The sequence below is a fragment of the Lacerta agilis genome, chromosome 4 (assembly GCF_009819535.1).
Source record: "Lacerta agilis isolate rLacAgi1 chromosome 4, rLacAgi1.pri, whole genome shotgun sequence".
NCBI classification, from domain to species: Eukaryota; Metazoa; Chordata; class Lepidosauria; order Squamata; family Lacertidae; genus Lacerta; species Lacerta agilis.
Window position 1 is genome coordinate 11,337,501 of NC_046315.1, and position 22,917 is coordinate 11,360,417.

The 22,917-nt window shown below is 42.1% G+C and overlaps 1 protein-coding gene across 4 annotated transcripts; it reads left to right on the forward strand.

Annotated features, from left to right (window-relative positions):
• The first annotated feature begins 227 nt into the window (after positions 1 to 227).
• PCF11 (PCF11 cleavage and polyadenylation factor subunit) lies at positions 228 to 22,806 on the forward strand. 4 transcript variants are annotated; one of them, XM_033146038.1, is made up of 17 exons: positions 229 to 913; positions 5,445 to 5,570; positions 7,257 to 7,445; positions 7,749 to 7,958; positions 9,649 to 10,700; positions 10,875 to 11,067; positions 11,155 to 11,605; positions 11,838 to 12,766; positions 12,797 to 13,534; positions 14,546 to 14,669; positions 16,050 to 16,169; positions 17,284 to 17,398; positions 18,131 to 18,314; positions 19,786 to 19,941; positions 20,493 to 20,585; positions 21,243 to 21,278; positions 21,692 to 22,806. In XM_033146038.1, the coding sequence occupies exons 1-17, from the start codon at positions 674 to 676 to the stop codon at positions 21,908 to 21,910; spliced, it is 5,175 nt and encodes a 1,724-aa protein (XP_033001929.1). In that variant the 5' UTR covers positions 229 to 673; the 3' UTR covers positions 21,911 to 22,806. The 4 variants fall into 4 exon arrangements, with proteins under 4 accessions (XP_033001930.1, XP_033001929.1, XP_033001927.1 ...); XM_033146036.1 differs by having other exon boundaries at positions 11,838 to 13,534; XM_033146037.1 differs by having other exon boundaries at positions 11,838 to 13,534; positions 14,546 to 14,654.
• The last annotated feature ends 111 nt before the right edge of the window (positions 22,807 to 22,917 follow it).

The window sequence follows — 22,917 nt, forward strand, 5'->3', positions numbered from 1 at the left end:
GAGAGGCGGGACCGCCGCGCCCTCAGCGAATCCGCGGCGCGCGTGGAGAGCCGGGCCAATCGCGTGTCGCTTGGGCGCCGCTCAATCAAGCGGCGAGCCGAGGGAGGCGGGGCCCAATCGGAAGGGAGAGTCCCTCCTGCTCCAATCAGGAACAGGCTCGGGAGGCAGCGGCGTCCAATGGCGGCTCGGCCAGCGAACAAAAGGCGCTTCCCCAGCGCCCTTGCCCGCCCCCGCCCCCCTCCGGCGCAGTTTTTCGCATGACGCAACGGTTGAAGCCGGAGGAAGAAGGCGTTCGCGAGCCGCGGGAGCCGCCGCCATTTTGTGCGTGCGTTTGTGAGGCGAAGCGGGTGGGCTGAGAGAGAAATAGACGAAGGAAAGCGGCTTGGCGGAGGAAAACGGCGGCGGCGGCGGCGGCCTGCGAAGCTTCCTGACGAGGACGCGGCGGCGCGGAGGATGAGCCAGAAGAGGCCGGCAAGGGAGTAGCAGCGGGCACCGGCGACATCGGCAGCCGCAGGGGCGGGAGAGATTCGCTTAGTGTGTGTGTGTGGTGGGGAAGAAAAGCAAAGAGAGAGTGAGGGGGTCGGTCTGTGTTCCCCCCTTCCTTTTTCTCTTCTCCGGAGGGGCTCGGCCGTTCCCCCCGCGCGGCCTCTGTCGTGTGGGGGACAAGAGAATAATGTCGGGCGGTGGCGGCTCCAGTAGCAGCAGCTCCAGCACGGCCTCGGAGGGGCCCGTGGGCGGCGGCGGCAGCAGCAGTGGCGGCGGCGGGGAAGACTCCTGCCGCGACTACCAGTCTTCGCTCGAGGACCTGACCTTCAACAGCAAGCCGCACATCAACATGCTGACCATCCTGGCCGAGGAGAACGTGCCCTACGCCAAGGACATCGTCTCGCTGATCGAGGCGCAAGTCGCCAAGGTTTTTATACACTCTACGCCGAATACGCTCTCTCTACCTACCCCCCCAACCCCCTCTACCTACCTAGCTACTTAACCTACCTACCCAGGCTCCTGCCTTATCTCTAGGGCCAGATCTCGGCAAAAAAAAAAAAAACCAAACCGCCCCCCCCGCAAACAAACACACCGCCATATTATTTTTCTAGACCTTGTGTGTGTGTGTGTGTGTGGTGTGTATGAGAGGGAAGAGTTCAGGGATTCCCCCCCCCCCTGGGGTTAGTGGCGAAAATGGGAAGAGGAAGGCATACGAGGGATCAGGCCTAGGAAGGGAAAGCAGTGGGGGAGGGGAAGGAAGGCAAAGGCTTTTGGCGGTTGGGGGGTGGGGTACAGCCTACCTTAGTAGTATTATTTATTATACTGTACCTTAGAGAAGGAAAGGGCACTGGTCAGAGGAAGGGTTGTATTTTTTTTGCGGGAGGGGGAGTTTATTTACTCACGCGCATTTTAAGAGCATATGACGATCCCGTGGTGTTTACTTTAGCCCAAGTACCTCCCTCGAAAAGAGGCTGCGGTAAATAAATAAAAAAACCAACTCAAAATTTAGAATAGTAAATGGTTGATATTTTTAAAATAATAAACAAAAAAGCCAATAGAAAAAGCTGCATGGTAGAAATTCGGAGTGTGGAGGGGAAAACCTACACTAGTATAGGCTAAAAGCAGGTGAAGGTGTCAGCTCATGGGAGAGGGGTTATGGTGGGGAGAGCTCTGGATCGAGTCGGATTGGGGGAGCTGCAAGGAAGTGCTTGGGGGGTAACATGAAGGTGGCTTTGGGATTAGGAACAGATAGTGGACAGTCTGGGCATTTTGAAATTGTGGCAAGGGGAATCCCCCCCAGTTTGGGGAATAAAGATAGGACATGGGTTTTGAGGAAGGCAGCATTGGAAAGAGGTAGCTAAAGATCTAGGTGGAGTTGGATTGAAACAGAACGAAATACATTAGGTGAACATAAAGAGAAATATTGATAAATGGGGGGTGTAGGGATGTGAAAATAAAGTGAAACGTAAGGTATAGCCTTCAGAATATGGGGAAATAAAACAACAGGCTGGTAGAGCAAAGTCAGGTGTTTGTGTGTGGGGGGGTGCCAGCTGTTTGTAGGCAGTAGCAGAGAGTGCAAGGAAATCTGGAAGAGCACAGCAAATTTGAATGTAAGGCATGATTCCCTTCCCTATCGACCACCTCAAGCAGTTCAGGAAATGTTTGTTGGGTTTCACAAGCCTGCATAAACGAGGTGTACAACATGGCGGCCTGGCAGTGACTGTGCAGCAATAGCCGTGCTTTGCCCTGCAGTTTGTGCCTCCACAAGTAACATGTTTCAGCTTTAGTTCAAGTTAGCTGTACCATAATATTTTGTCATTTTTATCTTAAGCATTTGACAGTAATTAGGCTAAAGGAGATAAGGCTTTACAATCAAGGATTGCTTTATATCACATAATCCAGGTTGCTAGTCCAATCTCATGAGACCTGGAAATGTGGCATCCCCTCCTTCTTCTGTGAAATAGGAGATGTTGGGGTACTCCTGAATTGCTCCGAGTAATAGAGGTGTACCAAATTAGAAGGATGCATGTGCCTGTGTGTATGATCCACTCCTTGTTAGAGCAGCCCATTCATTAAGGCAGGGAAACAAGTGTTCCACCCTGTCTGAAGGAACCGCAGCTGCCTGTACAATCCCAACATGGCGCCGGTGAGACATACGATACAAAAAGAGTAGACTCCCAATCCAGTCATTTTCTGATAGAAGTCAGCTACATGTGGTTTAGGTTTTATAACACCTTTTCCCTGGGGGGCTTTCAAATCTTACATTATTTTAAATAGCGATAGAACACATCCCTATTCCAGTTAATAATCCCAGTTCTTGCTCATCTTCCTCCCCCTCCCACCTCCCTTGGCTTCTAGGTTACTGGGCTTTTTAATTGCTAACTTAATCAGGGGTTTAAGATGATTTAAAAGTAAAGTAAAATTTAAAGGTCCAATAGGGAAGGCTGTTTAAAATGTAGGTTGGTTAACTACATCTTATTTTCCAGACACTTTCCCATACTTATTCTTAACGTTTTCGGTTTCTCTGTTCATGACTGGAACTACGTAACACCAGCAATTCCAGTACTGTCATCTTAGAGTGGGGTGAGGGTGGTTACATACCCCTTAAGTGTATTTAAAGATATCTACAACCTGTGCTTCTAATTAGATTTGCCTAGCTGTCATTAGTGGCCAGGATGAAACAAGGGATTTGGGTTCTCTGAAAACCACTTTTGAAGGAAAGTGTTGTCTGGGGATAGTTTCTATTTAGTGTAAACCAGAGTGGTTTTTATTACATTTTTTAATAAATGACTTTGAAATGTGTGACTGGTATTCCAAAAATGTAAATAAAATGTATGAAATATGTATTTGTCTTTTTATTTACCGGGTGTAGTGCAGAATCTGTTTCCAAGTGTTAAATTATTCTACGGCCTGGGTACAATGGAGTTATGAGGAAGGCTCAACCTTTGGTGAAGTCCATCAAAAATACACAGACCCACACATTATCAACACTCATTTATGACGTTTGAAGGAGTCCAGCAAGCATTCTGTTGCAAACTCTGGGTTTCACTGCAGATAGGCTTGAGTTGAATTTACCTTCAGTTTCTTAGTGGTTTGTGTTGCCTTCCTGCCTTCCGCAACTGCTGGATAATCTCTAACTTGGGTTTGTCTCTACTTGAGGGGTGGACCTCCAACACCCCACTGCGCTTTCCTTTAGAGACTAATGGGGAAGTATGGTAACTGAAATTTGGTTCTCAAAAGTGGCATTCCATTCGTTAAAAGGTGGGGGTTGCTTCCTAATTCCTAAAACCAGATCCTGTTACAGGCTTGCTGCCTTATTTCACAATAGCTTCACATGTTGTTTTCACACCTCGTGTGAGCATATGATGACATATACAGATGCAGCAGTTTTGCTGTTCATATTTAACTTTTGGGAATAAGATCTTTAAAGTCAGCTGGGTTTCCTTGCCAGCTGTCCTTGGAAGAATGAGGATAAAACATGGGTTTTTTAAAAAAAGGATACAGGTGTCCCACGTGCTTTCCCAAGCCCTATTGTAGCACGTAAAATCAGATCTCTATGTACATAGTCCAGTTTTCATTTCCAAGCTGTTGGGGAGTTAATACTTACTCCTTTACATGCCCTATATGCCTTGTCTGGTCTTCTTGTGTTTCATATGAAGGCATACTTCCCTCCATTATTTTGTCACTATATGCAATTTAGTAGAAGCCCCACCTGGTTGAAGACTTACTGGTATAATTTTCCCTTGAAACAAATTTCAGATGAAATGGTTTGCATATCTTTGTGCATAAAAAAACTCAAAGCCACACATTTTAAGGGTGCAGATAAAACAAGGGTGGTTCAGGTTTACTCACAATTTAAAAAATAAGTTGCCAGACTTTTCTGCAAATTTCTTCACAGTTTAGTGGGGAAAATACTAGTTTTAAGGACAGTCAAGGGCAATATCATCTGGACAATGGAATTTTTACAGTTATTGCAGACCCTGTGAGCTGCCACTAGATTTTTTTCTTAAGAGTTGTTGGGTGGTAAATGGGAATTAAGTTACCCCTGTTGAAAAGACAGACAGTTAATAAGCAATTATCCTTCCCAACAAGTCTTTATAAATACACGATGATGCTTTCTGGAAGCTTGCTGCCATTTCCTGATATGGATGAGACATTAACATTGATTTTGAACAGAACTTGAGAAGGCTTCCATTTTCTTTGGACATGCAGCCACAACAGCACACAGTTTGCGCTGCACGAACTTGGGGCCCGTCTTACGTATGGCGAAAGAATCCAACTTGGCTCCTTGGGCATTGAAGAGTGTCCAGACTTGAAGACTGTCTTCCGTGCCAGTCTTTGGTTCCAGTTATAATCCCGACTATTCAACACCATAGCTTCATTATGGATTTATACTCTTCTTTTTTTGGCTCGGATTCTATGGTTTGAATATAGCTTTGAGAGCATCTGAGTGGAATTGCTTCAACTGGTCAGACTTGGTGACATAGCATTTTTCTGGATTGCAGCAAAGTAACTTTATTCCAAATATGGCTCACTCAGACATTGGTATTCACCATTGGTCCATGCACTTGGAATCCCCCCTCTTATTTTATGGGACTTGCAAATCTCTTAAGTTGTTCCATGTCCTTTCTTCTAGAGATCCCAGCAGTAGCTAGTGTGTGTTTAAATAGAGCATAGAATGGTTGGTTTGGACACCCCTAACCATAACATGGGCCAGTTCTTTCTGCCATTGCAGAGGTTGAGTATCCCCTCCTCTTAAAGAAAAACACTACCAAATAGAGCTAAACTTTTTTGGGTGGGGTGGGGTTTGAGCTGGTTAGCTTATGAAAACAACCTTTTACATAATAATAGTTCCAAAATAAAGATATGGTGGGTCGGGGAATGGTAACTTCTAAATTAAAAGAGAAATTGTGTTTTTGTTATAACTAAAAGTCTCAGTTTTCTTCTTATTACTCCAGGCTCCTTCTAACGAGAAGCTTCCTGTTATGTACCTTATGGACTCCATTGTCAAGAATGTTGGAAGAGAATATCTTGCTGCGTTTACTAAAAACCTAGTTGCAACATTTGTTAATGTGTTTGAAAAGGTATATATACATATATATGTGCTTTCATAAACGTTTTCAAATTTGTTGCTGTATAAATAAATAACTTGACACTGAGTCTTGGGTTTTCTTGGGTACTAAGTGCAAAGAATGCAGTAGGACCTTTGATATTTAGACTATTTACACTCCAGTTATATTAAAAAAATGATTTTAAAAAGTGTAGCAGTACATAGTTGGAAATATGTAGAGCATATCCAGAGTGAAAGGCCAGTATTAGAAAACTGAATGGATGAAATGCAGTTTGATCTTTAGCTTTGCCGTTTATTACAATGCTGAACTTTTCATGCATAAGATATTTTAGCCTTGCAGAGAAATCGGTGACCTTGTGTGTGTTTGCATACGCTCTTAGCACTGTCCGTTTTGATTATACAATAAGTTGTGCTTTCAGTCATTTATTGTAGAGTATGCAAACATTAGATACTTAAAGGAACCTGCCTCCCAAGAATTCTGAAAGTTATATTTTGATAATGAGCACCTTTCATTATCTGACTCCCAGCCTTTTCACTTCTGCAGACTTTTTATGTTTCACTTAAATTTCTTGGCAATTGCTTATGGCTGGGATTTCTCATACTGGTTTGGCCAGAAGATTGTGTTGTTTTAAAAAACAACCTAATAATTACAGAATGCATATTTATAATTTTTATGTGAACAGTTTTGCATAAATCATTAAAGGAAATGAAAATACGGCACTTGAATTAGCATTCCCCAGTGTTGTTTAATAAAGGGCTGCAATTGATCAAAACAATTGGATTAATGCTTGCCTCCCTTTATCAAGTTTAGTTTAATCTTAAATCTCTTAACGATAATAATAAAAATTGAGACAAACCCTTGTGAGCCTGTTTAAGCCATACATACTTTCTGACTAGTAGTATGAAGCTTTAGTTGGAGAAGAATTAATATATAATCTTAGGCATTTTTGCTCAGTATAAATCTGCTTCAGCAGGATTTGCTTGGGAGTAAGTGCATAAGTTTGTAGTATTAATGCAATAGTCACTGAATTGCCTGTATTGGGTTTATATTTTTGCCAGGAATAGTAGATGCAGTATGAAAACATTAGGAAATGAAAATTACCTGGACATTTTGATATTGAACTTGTTCTATGACAAGCCTTGATGGTTGAGTTGGGGTAATATAAAATGTAAAAATAAAAAGAGATCATGACTGTCTATAACACTGATGTGGAGGGTTCAGATAAGAGGTTCTACTGTTTTCGAATGTATATGGTACTGTGCAGATCACAATGTGTTGGACCTGGGGGCAAGTACATCACGGTGCTGGCAGAAGCTGACTTATGTGTCGAGAAAATGCTCCAGTGAGGGTCAAGGAACCCTGCTGAATGGGATAGGTTGTGCACAGGGGATTGAAGAAATACGGTGAAGCCCACCTCTTTCAGCATGATTCTCTAACCCCATAGCATTTTAGGGAATTCTGCTGCCACTAGTTCTGTTATGTGTGCTTATCTCTTGATCCATCCTGTTACATGGAGGCCACAGTCCATCGTTGAGCTGTGTGCGCCTGATTTCTGCTGATTTCAGTGGCACTTCAGTACACACAAATGAGCAGGAGTACAGCTTTAGAACACAGTATCTGGTCTTGAGTTGTAGAAAGAAGCATAACAAATGTTTTATATTAACTTAACAAGCCATAGAATTGTTCTGTTCCTCTTAGGTGGATGAAAATACTAGGAAAAGTTTATTTAAATTGCGTTCCACGTGGGATGAAATTTTCCCTTTGAAGAAACTCTATGCCCTTGATGTCCGAGTGAATTCAGTAGACCCTGCTTGGCCAATTAAACCGCTACCCCCTAATGTGAATACTTCTAGCATCCATGTGAATCCTAAGTTTTTAAATAAATCGGTAAGTTTCGACAACTAAATGCTGTTTTAAACTATGTTTATATGAGTTTGTGTTCAGGCCTTTGAATTTCGCATGCTTTGAGGTGACAAGAAAGGACTGGTGGTTATGGTAGGGATTGTACTTTCAAAACAAATGAGGTTAAAGCACTAAAATATGTTAAAAGTCTGAGATTGCTTATGCATTCTAGTTTAAATGTACAATAATGAAGAATTATATAATAATGGAACATTTTTAGCTTTGAGTTAACTGCTGGTTGCTTTGCCCCCAAAATAAGAATCGTGTTCTTTACCATTTTCTTGGTAGCCTGAGGAACCACCTGCACCTAGCCCTGCAGTCTGTCCTCCTCCTGTGTCCTGTTCTGCTGTGTCCTCTACTCCAGTTGTTCCTGAAATACAAAAGAATTTGACTCAAGAGCAGCTAATAAGACAACAGCTACTAGCAAAACAAAAACAGTTGTTAGAACTTCAACAGAAAAAATTAGAACTGGAACTAGAGCAGACTAAAGCACAGCTGGTGAGTAGGATAGAAATGACTGCTGTAGCATGTTGGCAAGCAAAGCAAAACATGACCAGTGTTTGTCACTAGCCCATTTCAGTCGTCTTTACTTGGTGGAGCCTTTGTAGACTATTACATTTCTTCATTTGATTGATCTGTGGGGTAAGCTGCAATACAGGTTGTAACCTTGCTTTCATGTACTTGACAAGTTAATAAAGATAGGAATAGGTTTTTCTACCATGTTTTGAGTTTATCATTAATTTGGACACATGGTTTAGTGCCCTCCACAAAATTCACATCAGTCCCAGCTAGCATAGCCAATGGCAAGGGAGGCTGAGAGTTGTAGTGTAGCAACACCTTCATAAAATCAGAGTTGGAAGATACCCAAGGGTCATCTAGTCCAACCCCCTGCAATGCAGGAATCTCAAAGCATCCATGACAGATGGCCATTCAACCTTGACGGCACAGTGTTTACTACCTCTAGTGTCATGGCAAAACCTGTATGTTACACTTGGTTCGTGAATCACACTTTCGTGTATAGCAAATTCCCCACCACTGGCTGTTGTTCAGTAGAACCCAGGGCTTGAGATTGGGACCATCACATTGTGAGTTTTATTTCATGCAAGTGAAAAACATTGACATCAAATACATGACCAAGGGAGAGGTTTGATTCCTCACAGGTATTTATTACCATAGCAAATGTCACGTATAGACTAGCTCATAAGTAACCACAAAGGGTTTTCTTCCGGAACCAGTTTGTGTATGGTGTCATATTTTGTGATGTGTTAATCTTTCATGGTTTGCTTGCGGTGTAAACCTGCAGCCCTCCGGAGGTTGGACTCCAAGTCTCATCAGCCTCAAGCCAGCATGGCCAATGCTCGGGAATGGTAGGAGTTGTCGTCTCAATATCTGGAGGGCCACATGTTCCCTGGCATCCCAGTTTTAAAGACAGGACTGCAGAGCATGTTCTAATGTCATGAAGTTTCCATACTATGTTTATGTTGGCTACAGAAATTCGATTTATGCTTGTTGAGTATAATTTATCAAAAAACTAAAATGGTTTTAAAAAAACATATTTTGGAAATGCTGCATAATTTCCCATCATATAGGCAATGAATGTTTATTGATTCATACCTTGTAATTATTGACCTTCTGTGAAGGAACCTAAAATTCCCTTACATTCTGAGATAGGAAATGATTAGTATATTATTTTGATACATTCACAGACATCCTGAGTGGCTTATCCAAAAAGCTAGTAACTTATTTGCCTTTCATAGCAAGTTCTCTTTTCTAATATGTCGGTGCATTCTTATATATAATTAGAACTCAAGAATTAGTTCATACTCTAAAACGGGTCAGCAAACTTTTTCAGCAGGGGGCCGGTCCACAGTCCCTCAGACCTTGTGGGGGGCCGGACTATATTTTGGAGAAAAATACGAACGAATTCCTATGCCCCACAAATAACCCAGAGATGCATTTTAAATAAAAGGACACATTCTACTCTTGTAAAAACACACTGATTCCCGGACCGCCCATGGGCCGCATTTAGAAGGCGATTGGGCTGCATCCGGGCCTTGGTTTGGGGATCCCTGCTCTAAAACATATCCTTGGTTTTTTTATGCTGTACAGTAGGTAAGAGAAACACTTGAGATTTTTGAAGTGCTAGTGTTGTAAATACTTAATCCTTTTTTATTACCTTATGTTTCAGGCGGTTTCTCTTAGTGGTCAGCAAAGTGGATCTAGCTTGGGTCAAGCTTCTGTGAAGCCACATGTTCCACAACCATCTCACATGCCAGTTAAAACTCCTCAAGTTTGTCTGCCACCTGAAAAAACCCGTCTCTCCCCACTCCATGATGTCAAAACGGCCAACAGAGATCCTCGTCTTAATAGAACAAGTCAACATTCTTCCCATTCTAAAGATCAAAGTCATAGGAAAGATTTTACAGTCATTCCAGTCAATCAGAATGATCCAAAGGTCAGCAAAACTCTCCAGGCTGAAAAACAAAGTACATCAAAGCAAGAAAGACAAAAACAGAATGAGAAATTGCAAAAGAAAGAGTTTGATCAATTTGATTCAAAACTGAAGTCTCCATCCCCCTTGCATAACAAGCTGCTTCATGCTAAAGATACTAGAAACCAAGAAAGTGAGAACACCAGGGTATCTGAAATAAGCAAGAGAGATCCAAGATTGAAAAAACATCTTCTAGAGAAGCCAGATTGTAAAGACGATCCGAAAGAAAAGAGGAGAAGCATGGAGAGAAAAGACAAAGAAGAGCATAGATCAGTCAGTGGTAGAACCAAAATAATTAATGGCATTGTCCAAAAGCAAGATCCCAATACTGAAGAGTCAGAGAAACAGGTTGGAAAGCTAGGAAGGTCGGGTACAAGGAAAAGGTCACGTTCCCCTAGATCTCGGTCACCATCTTCCCATTCTCCAAAACGAAGAGAGAGGAGGTCACCCAAAAGACGGCTCAGAAGTCTCTCTCCTGGACCTAAAACTGCAAAGTCTCGGGTGTCAGGACCAAAGCAATCCCACGCAGAGGACTTTGGGCAGGGAATACGGGAAGAAAGGAGCTCTAACAAAAGGAAGCAGGAAGTGAGAGATTCAAGGAGGCTGAAGAAAACTCATGAAGACCGACCGCAGGAAGGAATGAACTTGCACTCTTCAAAAGCAAACTCGGAGCCTAAAGAGAATGTGGAGAACTGGTCAAGTTCCAAGTCAAACAAAAGGTGGAAATCTGGTTGGCAAGAAAATAAAAAGTAAGTTGGCATTTATGAGGTAAAATTAATTTGCTGTAGTAGGTATAGATCTGAAGTTACTGCCAAGGAATAACCGTGTTGGTATGATGCTAAAGCAAAAGTGAAACAGTTGTTTTTATCACACTATGTTGGGAGATTGTGTCAAGTTAACATGCTTGCTTCTGTGGATTTCAGCCCCCAGCCAACTGAAGAACACCAAGGACTTTCAAAATCGCCTCATCAGAGGCACCGGGACTCCTGGGCAACCAGTAGTAAAGGAGTTACATCACCTCGCACACCAAAGCAGCAACATAGATTAAGTGTAGATGCGAATTTGCAGATTCCGAAAGAACTGGACTTGGCAAACAAGAGAGAGTTACTTAAGAAGGTAACATGTATTAACTTTTTATAGATTCACATATTCTTTCCTAACAGTCTTCCAAATCTAACTCTTTAACGTTTTCTCTTGTCACAGGCTAATGAACAACTGACATCTGGTGAAATAACGCAAGATGAGTTTCTTGTTCTGTGCCATCAGATTCGCCAAGTTATCCAGTATCAGGAAGGAAAACACAGGTGCAATGTGTGGGATAGTCCCACAGGTGAAAAGGGAATTTCGAAAAAGAAGCCCCTGTTGTCTGATGCGGATTTAATATATCATGAGCATAAAGCTAAGCTAAAAAGAACGCAAGTTCAGCATTCATTTCCGAGACTCAACATGATGGATCCTGAGGATATTTTACTTGAGAGACACTTGAGTGAGACATTTCTTTCTGGAATGGATTGTGAACAAACAAAAAGCAAATCGGGGAGTCAGTTCAGTGAAAGATCAAGGCGGCATTCCCCTGTTGGTAGTAACAGACCATATTCTGAAAATTCACCTCATGACGGCCGGAGAAGACACGATGAGTCCAACTCCTCCAAAGGTACAAGGAGCTTTGGGGAAAATACCTCCATTATCTGTATTATAGTTAGGGAAAATCAAGAGACTGTAAATATTTTCTTGGTTATTAGTGGAAGTGCACCAAAAATACACTGGAGTTTTCAGGTTTGATAATTTGGGGGAAATACTTCTCACAGTGCTGTATATTTGCTTTCTATACTAGGCTTTTTCATTAGTAAATGCCTTCAGACACTAACTGCTGTTTTGTTTTAAAGGTATTCGAGATGAGCAGAGGTCTCCGTTCAATGAACATTACAAGAGAGCGAGATACGAAGATGCAGAGAAACCATTTACTGAGAATACAGGCTCACGATTTGGGGTTTCAGATGGAAAGCAAAGATTTAGTTCACTGATGGAGGAAAGATCTCATTTTGAGGGCTCCCCTAGACATCCTGGAACAAGGGCAGGTGGAGATGGACAAGGAACTCACTTTGAAGGGATGGCTAATGCAAGTTCTAGAATCGAAGGACCACAACCACAGACTAATTTAAGGTTTGAGGGGTCCCTAGGCCAGCCAGCATCTCAGTTTGACGGCCCCCCAGGACAATCTGGAGGAAAAAGTTCTCTGTTTGATGGACCAGCACAGATGGGTGGTGGTCCCTTGAGGTTTGAAGGGCCCTCAGGGCAAGTTGGTGCAGGGACTGCTATACGGTTTGAGAGTCCTATGGGACAGCCAGGCGGAGCGTTGAGATTTGAGGGGCCCACAGGCCAGTCAATGAGTGGTATAAGATTTGAAGGGACCCATGGTCAGCCCTCAGGTGGGATAAGGTTTGAAGGACCTCATGGTCAGCCATCTGCTGGGATTAGGTTTGAGGGACCACATGGTCAGTCATCTGGGATCAGGTTCGAGGGACCACACGATCAGCCTTCAGGTACTATGAGGTTTGATGGCCAACCTTCTAGTGGAATGAGGTTTGAAGGTCCACATGGCCAACCTTCAAGTGGGATACGGTTTGAAGGGCCTCATGACCGTCCTGTGGGGCCTCATGGTCCCCCAGGAGGTGGAATGAGGTTTGAAGGCCCCCATGGCCAACCTATAGGGCCTCATGGTCAACCAGCGGCTGGCATGCGATTTGAAGGGCCTCATATGCAGCCAATGGGACCTCTTGGCCAGCCAGGAGGCAATTTGCGCTTTGAAGCTCCACATGGGCAGCCAGCAAGATTTGAAGGGCCTCATGGACAGCCTATGGGGCCACATGGGCAGCCTTTAGGGCCACATGGTCAACCAGGTGTTGGTCCCAGGTTTGAGGGGCCTCATGGTCAGTCTGGGATTGGTCCCAGGTTTGAGGGGCCTTCAGGCCAGGCTGGAGGTGGACTTAGGTTTGAAGGACCTATGAACCAAACAGGGCCAAGGTTTGATGGCTGTCATTCAAGATTTGATGGTCAACCTGGTCAGCCATCACATATGCAAAGACTGGATGGATTACATGTGCAACCTGGTCCAAGGTTTGAAATGGGCCCTGCTCAGCAGACACAACCTCGGTTTGATGGTCCTCCGGGTCAGCAGATACCCCCAAGATTTGATACACCAATACCTCAACGGTTTGAAGATCCTAAACACCAGCAGGCAACACGATTTGATATTCCTCTTGGTCATCAAGGTCCAAGAATTGAAAATGTAGCTAATCATCCTGCCTCAAGACTCGAAACACCACCTTATGGACAAACTGGCCCATACAATGAACCTCCCAATCAGCCACCCTATAATGCGCCATCACAAGGAATGCAATTCCAGAGAACTGAGCAAATATTTGATAACCCACAAGGACCAAACTTCAATGGGCCACCTGGTTCTGGAGCACAGAACTTTCCTAACACTATTAACAGGGCACCTGGACCTTACTATGATGACAAGAATCTTCAGTATGGAAACTTCAGTGGTATGACAGGAAATGTTCAGCAGCCTCAGCAGGTAAGGGGCTTTCAAGACTTAAATTGATCATATACTTGTTCATATATATAATCATATGTTTGTTCTTTTCTGCATGCTCAGTAACAGGAGAGTGCCTCATGTATATGTATGTAGATACAGATATTCATTCATGGCAAGTAGGGCTAAGTTAGGGTTGCCATATTTTAGAAAGTGAAAATCTGGACACACAAGTTGGGGGTTTTTGGCCAAAGTTATTGAGAGAGAGAGACTGTGTGTTTGTTTGTTTGTGTGTGTGTATGTATAAGGGGGAAATCAAATAATGATAGTCAAATTAGTTACTATTATTACATGTATATCTTACATTTCCTCTAAGGAGCTATGGATGGCATAATCCCCCTTGCCCTTTTACCTTCACAAGCAACTCTTGTGGGATGGGCCTGACACTCAGTTTAACCTACCTTAAGTCGCCCAGTGATCTTCATAGCAGACTGGGAATTTGAATCATTGTCTCCCAAGCCCTAGTCCAACACTCTTAAGCACCAGCATGCCTGTAAAGCTCTTGGAATTTGAGGTACCGGGTACTTCTTGGAAGCACAATGAAAGCTAATATTTTGCTAACACGTTTAACAATATGTATATAATAACATATACAATATATATAATAGAATATAGCACTTAATAGAAAAACCTGTTAAATGGTTTACATAAAATAGTACAAAGTTTTAATTAAAAATAAAGGTCAAATCAAACTTTAAAAATAAGTAGATGTACTAAAATTTACCAAATAAAGATAAAACGAGCAGTTTTGAAAGAAATACATAATATAGATGGAGCACTTTGTCCCAGAAAGTGGGTTGATTTAATCTGGCTTTAGTATTAATGCTTAAAAGTTTTATTTTTATACTGTGCACTTCATGGATATTTTACTTCTGTCAAATGAAGTCGTGCTGTGTTGTAGCTGAATGCAAAACCAAACACCATTCATTGATTTGGAACTTAACAGTGAAATAGCTGAACATTCTGACTAAAACAGCATTTGCCTCTTCGCAGGTTCCTGTTATGTCGGTAGCATCTACTCAACCTGTACCTTACAATCCAGGGCAGCCTCTCTTAGCAGCTCATGCACAAAATCCTGGAAGCTTTGTCCAAAATCAACCAGGTCAGTATTTAAAGGGTGAGTTGTTGTTTTGTCCTTTTACTAAAACATTTATCAGATGCCAATGAGGGCCCTGCCCACATTTTAAAGCAGCCGTGGGGAACCTTTGACATTCCAGATGTTCCTGAGCTACAACTCCCATCATTCCTGACCATTGGCCATACTTGCCAGGGCTAATGAATGCTGTAGTCCACCAGTATCTGGAGAGCCAAATAAAGGAGAGTTTGGATCAATCCTGAACAAACCTCAGATTTGCCAGAGCTACTTCCCTGTTTAATATAACCCCAAAGTTACCCAAGTGGAGCCATGTCAAAATAATGGATGGAGTTGAGGGGGAGCCAGGTGCAGAACAGTTGCCACTTGGGCAGGGACTTTTAGCTACTGTATCTCATGTGCTATATCCTGGATTAATGGATATGCAAGCAAAAATCCTCATCTGCGCTCCAACAGCATAATCTAGCAAGAAAATAACTCTCTTAATTGTTGCTATAAAACAACAATTTGCTGTGGGTGGCACTATGGTCTAAACCACTGATCCTACGGCTTGCTGATCAGAAGGTAGGCGGTTCGAATCCCTGCGATGGGGTGAGCTCCCGTTGCTCGATCCCAGCTCCTGCCCACCTAGCAGTTTGAAAGCATGTCAAAAGTAGAAGTAGATAAATAGGTACTGCTCCGGCAGGAAGGTAAATGGGGTTTCCGTGCACTGCTCTGGTTCACCAGAAGCGGCATAGTCATGCTGGCCACATGACCCAGAAGCTGTCTGCGGACAAACACCGGCTCCTTGGCCTCTAGAGCAAGATGAGCGCAGCAACCCCAGAGTTGTCCGCGATGACCTAACAGTCAGGGGCACATTTACCTTTATAAAACAATTGGGAATTTTTGCACAAGCCCCTTGTGCATATACTGCTTGGTAGTAAGAAACTTCTCTAAGCAGTTTACAAGGACACTGCCTTTGTGTAGCTTTTGGCTGATAGGTTCTCAAGTGCTGTTTGCCCTTCCACACCCACTTTTACATAATTATTGAAACTGCATTACAGTGGTACCTCCAGTTGCGGACAGGATCTGTTCCAGAGCTCTGGTCAGATCCTGAGGTTTCCACAACCAGTGCAGTAGAGCGCTTTTGCACATGCGCCCCGGGCGAAACCTGGAAAAATACTTCCGGGTTTGCTGTGTGCATATCCCGAAGGATACGTAACCAGAGGTTCTCGTAAGTAGAGGTACCACTGTATAGAGAACTGTGAGCAGCATAGAAAGAACTGAAATTGAAAATGAGGTTTAGAATAAAGGAAGAGTGAAGGTGAGGAAAGGGAACGTAAAATGTTTTGGACCGTGAACCATATGATCTTGTTTAAGTCTTAGAGCTATTTGAAAGTAGTGTTATTTCTCCCCCATTTATAGGGAACGCTCCGCTTTCCTATCCTGATAATCATCTCAGACAACTTGATGTAAATGAATTATTCTCAAAACTACTTTCTACAGGGATTCTCAAAGTTTTACAGGCTGATTCAACTTCAGCTCGTAAGTATAACTTTTACCTTTTTGTTCTGTGAGGAGTAGTTAAAATGTTAAAGGCTGTTATGACAGAAGCTGGTATGTGTGATACTACATAGGTTTGTCTAAGTTAAGGGGTTTAATAGCAGCTGCTGTTCAAAATCAGCAGTATTGACCTTTGCTACTCAGAACTGGATAGATTGAAAAATAGATCCATTGTATCCTGTTTTAAAGGGAATAGCTTTTGTGTTTTGCTTTTTAAAGTCAAGAGACAAAGTTGAAAGAATTGAAAGAAAGTTTGCCACGTGTGTTAATAATAAAAATAATAATAATTCATTTGTACCCCGCACATCTGACTAGGTTGTCCCAGCCACTCTGGGTGGCTTCCAGCATATATAAATACATAGTAAAACAGTGTGGTGTAGTGGTAAAGAGCGGTAGACTTGTAAACTGGGTTCACATCTCCGCTCCTCCACATGCAGCTGCTGGGCAACCTTGGTCTAGTCACACTTCTTTGAAGTCTCTCAGCCCCACTCACCTCACAGAGTGTTGTGAGGGAAGAAGGGAAAGGAGAATGTTAGCCGCTTTGAGACTCCTTTGGGTAGTGATAAAGCAGGATATCAAATCCAAATGCTGCTGCTTCTAAATCTTAAAAAGCTTCCCGGCCTTCAGATGTTTCCTAAATTTTATATAATTACTCATCTCCTTAACATCTGATGGGAAGGCATTCCACAGGGTGGGCACCACTACTGAGAAGGCTCTCTGCCTGATTCCCTGTAGCTTCACATCTTGCAGTGGGGGAACCGCCAGAAGGCCCTCAGAGCTGGATCTGAGTGTCTGGGCTGAGCGATGGGGGTGGAGATGCTGAACCTTACTGGACCTTGCTATTTAATACAGGGATGGGGAACATCTGACCTGCCAGACCATTTCATCCCGGCCCCCCTGCTTGGCACCTGACGTCAGTTGATTGTTGTTTTCTGTGGAGCACTTTGCATGCCCCCCTCCCCTGTTACAATACAGTGACCACTAGGGACAGAGGAGTACTGTAGTGTTTTAGACCTGCCTGATTTAATTTGACAATGATGCAGTTTTGAAAGGACAATCTTGGGCCCAGTATTGACAATGCACCTCCTTTGTTTAGAAGTCAGTGAAGTTTCTGCCCAACCAGCTCCAGAGGAGGAAGAGGAGGATCAAGACCAGAATGAGGATCAAGATGTCCCAGACTTAACTAACTTCGTTATAGAAGAACTAAAACAGTAAGTATATTTGTTGGGGTGGGTGGGTAACACAGAATGTACCTAGGCATGTCCTGTTGACTTAAGTAAGCCATTTAACAGTTTTAGATCAAACTGTTGATCTAAACTTGTATTTAACTGTGAAAGTCAAATAACTGCTGTTTTAAGGACAGTGAGAGTGCTATATTTATGTGTGTGATAAGTATTAAATATCACTTTAGTATGTCAAGGATATTAATTAAAGAATTCAGAATTAACCACTTAGTATCTTGGGATTTATAGGTCTCTGATCTAGATAAAAAGGTTTCAAGGTTTATTGTGGGCCTCCTTAAAGATGTGTGACAGTGTCTTGATTCCCTATACAGTTCCATATACTGAGAGTGCTGGCTGGCTTCTTGCTGACACATATTTAATCTCACATTCATGGATGTGCATAACCTGCCTTGTTTTCGAGAGCTCCCTGCCCCAGCTAAATGAACAAGACCTCTAATTCTTGGATGGGAAAGGTGTCCCCAGTTTTTTCTTAACTTAGGCTGCAGAGTTTAGTCCTCCTGCTGTAGAGCCTGTTCCTTAGTGTGCAAGTTACTGATTGGTTCTTGTTAAATTAAATTAGAAATTATTTTAGCAACCTTCCAACTTGAAACATGTTTTGTCTTGTATTTGCTTAACAGAATTATTTGAAGCTTGCGTGACTTTTTCTCCCTGAAGTAATTGCCATAATCTGTTGCTAACTGGTTTCCGACGTGTTTTCAGGCGATACGATAGCATTATAAACCGGCTCTATACTGGCATTCAGTGTTACTCTTGTGGAATGAGGTTCACAACTTCACAGACAGACGTATATGCAGACCATTTGGATTGGCACTATCGTCAGAACCGCACGGAAAAGGATGTCAGCCGGAAAGTCACTCACAGAAGATGGTACTACAGTTTAACGGTAAGTGGCGGCTCCGTCTGTTTCACCTCAGCGTAGAGAATTAATGTTAAATTTATTGCCTGCCCTGTTCCAAAGGATGCAGGTGCATAACGGTAAAGCAAACTACCAAGATAATATGCACTTAAAACAGCATGAGCCTTCAAAAGCCATCTTAATTACCTCTCTGCTTCTGAAAGCTCAGCTTTCTGGAGGCACCGAGTTCCATTTGGGCAGTGCCTCCACCTCAAAATGTCACCAGATCCCTCGCAAATTGTAGTTTCGATCCTTTTTATAAACCTTTGCCTCTTAAATCCTCGAGGGCACCTACTTCCTGTTGTATAGTAGCTGGCTGCCTATGTCTCCCTCTGGAGCTTCCTGCTTGGCTTCACACACTTTTCTCCCTATACAGTGGTACCTCGGTTTAAGAACAGCCCTGTTTATGAACGATTCGGTTTACGAACTCCGCAAAACAGGAAGTAATGTCCCGGTTTGCAAACTTTACCTCGGTCTAAGAACGGAATCCGAATAGTGGAAGGGCACCGGCAGCGGGAGGCCTCATTAGGGAAAGCGCGCCTCAGTTTAAGAACGGACTTCCGGAACAGATTAAGTTCTTAAACCGAGATACCACTGTATTGGCTAATGTAGGAGCAGTGTCACAAGATTGCCCTCTGGTGGTCAGATGTTACAGTATCTGCTTCTTAAAGTGCCATGTTTACAGATGAGCTTGCAGGGGTTAATTTTTTTTTTTTTTAATGAAAATCTTGAGATTCTTGTGACTAAGAAAATAGTCATACAGAGATAAATATTTTGCTGTGGAATCTTGGCACGTGTCCGAAGTCAAGAGTGTTATTTTGTTATGTATCCATCCTAAGCTATCATTTTAAATATATGGTGTAAATGCCTAATAAAGGTTTGATAAGTAAGTAAATATATGGATGTGAATGCAGGTTAAGAAAAGTAATCCATTGTTTGCAGGCCTGAATTAATTGTTCACAGGTGCTGTACTACTGGTAGACTTTGGCTTAAACAAACATGAGTGGGTGGATTCTGACATCTCTGCTGCACGTGAGATTTATGATGTCATATCCTGGTGGTTTGAAGTGCCTCTCGGTTGCCTGCTTTCACTTTTCCGCATGTGCAGGCAGTGTCTGCCAATTGGAGAAAAGCTTGTCACTGATGCGTTACTAGGTGAATGGTGCGCGCCCTTCACAATCTGAATCATCCCGAAGTTTAGCAAATTGCTCGAGAAGTTCTAACGGATTGAGGATTTTTAAAATGGTGATGGATTAGTGGTTTTTTTTTTAAATTTTCTTACAAGAGTAAGGATTCGGAAGACTGTACCCTATATGCTGTGATCCTGATCCTAAGAAATGGGACCAGGGAGGATAATTAAAGATTTGTGCAGAACTGTATTGTGAAAAGTTGCATGAGCAGAGTAAAAGATAGAACTCATAGGATCTTAAATTGGCTTTGTCAATATTTTTTTCTTTAGGACTGGATAGAGTTTGAAGAAATAGCTGATTTAGAGGAACGTGCAAAGAGCCAGTTCTTTGAGAAAGTGCATGAAGAAGTTGTGTTGAAAACACAAGAAGCTGTTAAGGAGAAGGAGTTTCAAAGTGTTCCTGCCGGCCCTGCTGGAGCAGATGAGGTAAGCTGCCCTCAGCAAACATGCTTCTTGAGACTGGCTTGACTCTGCGGAAATCCTTACTTTTGTTCCTAACTATATTTCCAACATTCTGCATTAGATAAATAAAAGAAGTGTGCGAGTGTATTTTATTTTAAAAAATCTGCTGTGGAAGATAAAAATTTTTGTAGATGCGGGTTTATGGTAAGAAGGATGAGTTGACAGCAAAGCTCTATAAGCTAAATGTGAATTCACCCAAACTTCCTGGAAACCCCCCCCCCCCCAGTTCTTGAGAATCCTTTTTCCTCTTTTATTCCTCTTAAGGAATTTGGTTGTAGCAGTAATTTCAAAAGCATGGCCACCATGGGTTGATACCACTTCATACATTTAAAGTGCAGAATTTCGCAGTCTTAATATACTGATAATAGCAATGCCCAGAATTGTTGCAATTATTCTGTACCTGCCTTTTACTTGTCATAACTAAATGAAATTACTTCTCTGGAGAACTGAGAGTAAAAGGACAAGTGGGCTGTTTATGTAAATACTGCTCTTTTAACTGCTTTCCTACGTTTCAGAGCTGTGAAATCTGCCAGGAGCAATTTGAGCAATATTGGGATGAGGAAGAAGAGGAGTGGCACCTAAAAAATGCCATTCGAGTCGACGAGAAGGTAATGTTGAATATATATTTGGTGGTAGCACAGAGGATAAACAAAGACTTTGATTACTAGGTTTTGGCTAAATAATCTTTCCTTTTGTGACTTGATGAATTCATTACAGCGTAAGCTTTTGTGTATCTGATTAAATGGACTAGTCCATTAAGCTTATGCCACAATAAATTTGTTTGTCTTTCATGTGCCCAAGACACACTCTTGCTTTTGCTGCAACAAACTAACATAGCTGCCCCTCTAGAAATGGTTAAATGACTGCACTTTGAAAGCAAGCTGTGCCAAACACATTAAAATACAGTGGTACCTCAGGTTACGAGCTTTATTCGTTCTGGAAGTCCGTTCTTAACCCAAGGCGCGCATTCCCTACATAGGTCTCCCGTGGCCCTGGAAGCGTTTTATCTCGGGGCAAAGTTCGCAACCTGGAGTTTGTGGAGTTTGTAACCAGAAGCATTCATAAGCAGGACTGTTCATAACCCGAGGTACCACTGTATTAGCAAATGGAGGCCGAAGACCTGAGTTGGTGCAGAAGAACTATAGAGTAGTGTGTACAGTGACTTTAGTGAAATTTGTGATGGACGAAAAAGAAAATTGCATTTTGTATTCTTCTGTGCCTTTTAGAGTATGTTGATATTAAGACTGATTGTCTTCTCTCTCCAGATATACCATCCGTCATGCTACGAAGATTATCAAAATGTAAGTGCATTATTTTCTGTAGGTTTATGTGTCAGATCTGCTAAATGTATTGGTTAGGTTAGTGTATAGATTGAAAAAAAATAGAACGTTGCATTTTGAATGTGCTGTAAAGCACATTCATTCATGTAGAGGGGATATGCATCATTATTTTCAAAGTGTGGCAAATAATAAACCAGATTTTCAAAATAATGTTACTTAAAAATAACAATAACAATGAATTTGGGTTTGCTGGCTTCCGGTTGCTTTTTAAAAACTTTGCCTTCTTGCTTGAGTTAGATGTATCACCACAAAAAGCATGCCTATTGTGGAAGCAACATTTTACACCGGCCACCTTCAAATCATGTTTTAAAAGCTACCATTGAAATGTTTTGGTAGTGAAAATTTCCACATACGGTGTTAATTTTTACTTACAGACCTCGTCATTTGATTCAACGCCATCTCCTAGCAAGACACCTGTAGAGAACCCGCTAAATATTATGTTGAATATTGTTAAGCAAGAAGTACAGGACTCCTGTAACAGTCCCAAGGTAAAAGAAGAGCCTGAGGATACGCCTGCTGATGATTGTATGGAGGGGAGCTCACCCACATTGGCCGAAATTAAAACAGAGCCTGAAAAGGTTGAGTCAGTTTAAACTAATTTTTTTCTATTCCAGGGAAGAGCTGCTGTATTCTAGCTGACTCTAGAAGGCAAATAATTTTTATATGAATAAAGTGTTCACTTGGGGCAGGGCCCCAGCTGCTTATTTGGTTAATAAATACATTTTTGTATTTGAATTTCTTATTGCCTGCACAGTGTCAGGTGTCTATTGTGTGGAAGTTCTGTAGAAGGCATACAAAATTTAACAGGAATAGACTGTATATGTAAGGAAAATTGTATGATTTTTTCATTTGTGGAAATGTAAATTATAAATAAAAGATATTTTTGCTATCTATGGAGTGTAATGTTTATGCACACCATCCAATAATAATAAAAGTATTTTGGTTTCGGACATGTTTTAGATGGAATCGAACTTAGGCTTCATGGTAAGCCTTGTGCTTAATTAAATTGACTTTTCAGTGGAAATTGGAGATGGGTTTTCTTCTTTCTTTTTTCTTGGTGTTGGAAGAAAGTTTGTTAAGGAGAAAACTGCTGTTCCAGAGGATGTTCCTGCAAACATTGGATTGCTTTTCTTAACCTTCATTCACATCCATATGTTTAAAATGAAAGCTTAGGAAGGATACATAACAAAATAACATTCTTGACTTCGGACACGTGCCAAGATTTCACAGCAAAACCCAGGGTCAGCTTGGGAGCAAAAACAGATTCAGATTTTCCTAATTTTTTCAAGTCATCAGATATACAAGTGCGTAGTACAAACCAAACCAATTTTCTTTGGATTTTACAGAGGGGGGGGGGGGAATTAATGTACGATTGCTCGGTTGCAACATGGTTAACATTTTTTGTTGGTTTATAACTTGGGTCTAGATAGTAAAGAATTGCCATGAGATGTTAATATTTATTTCGTGTAATAAATTAGAATGAAGCATATACCAGTGTGAATCTCTTTATTTCATGGGTTGCTTTGGGAAAGATTGTAAACATGTGCCTATAACGAAACACTGAATGTGAGCAGGTGTGTGCCAAATTCACTGGATGTAT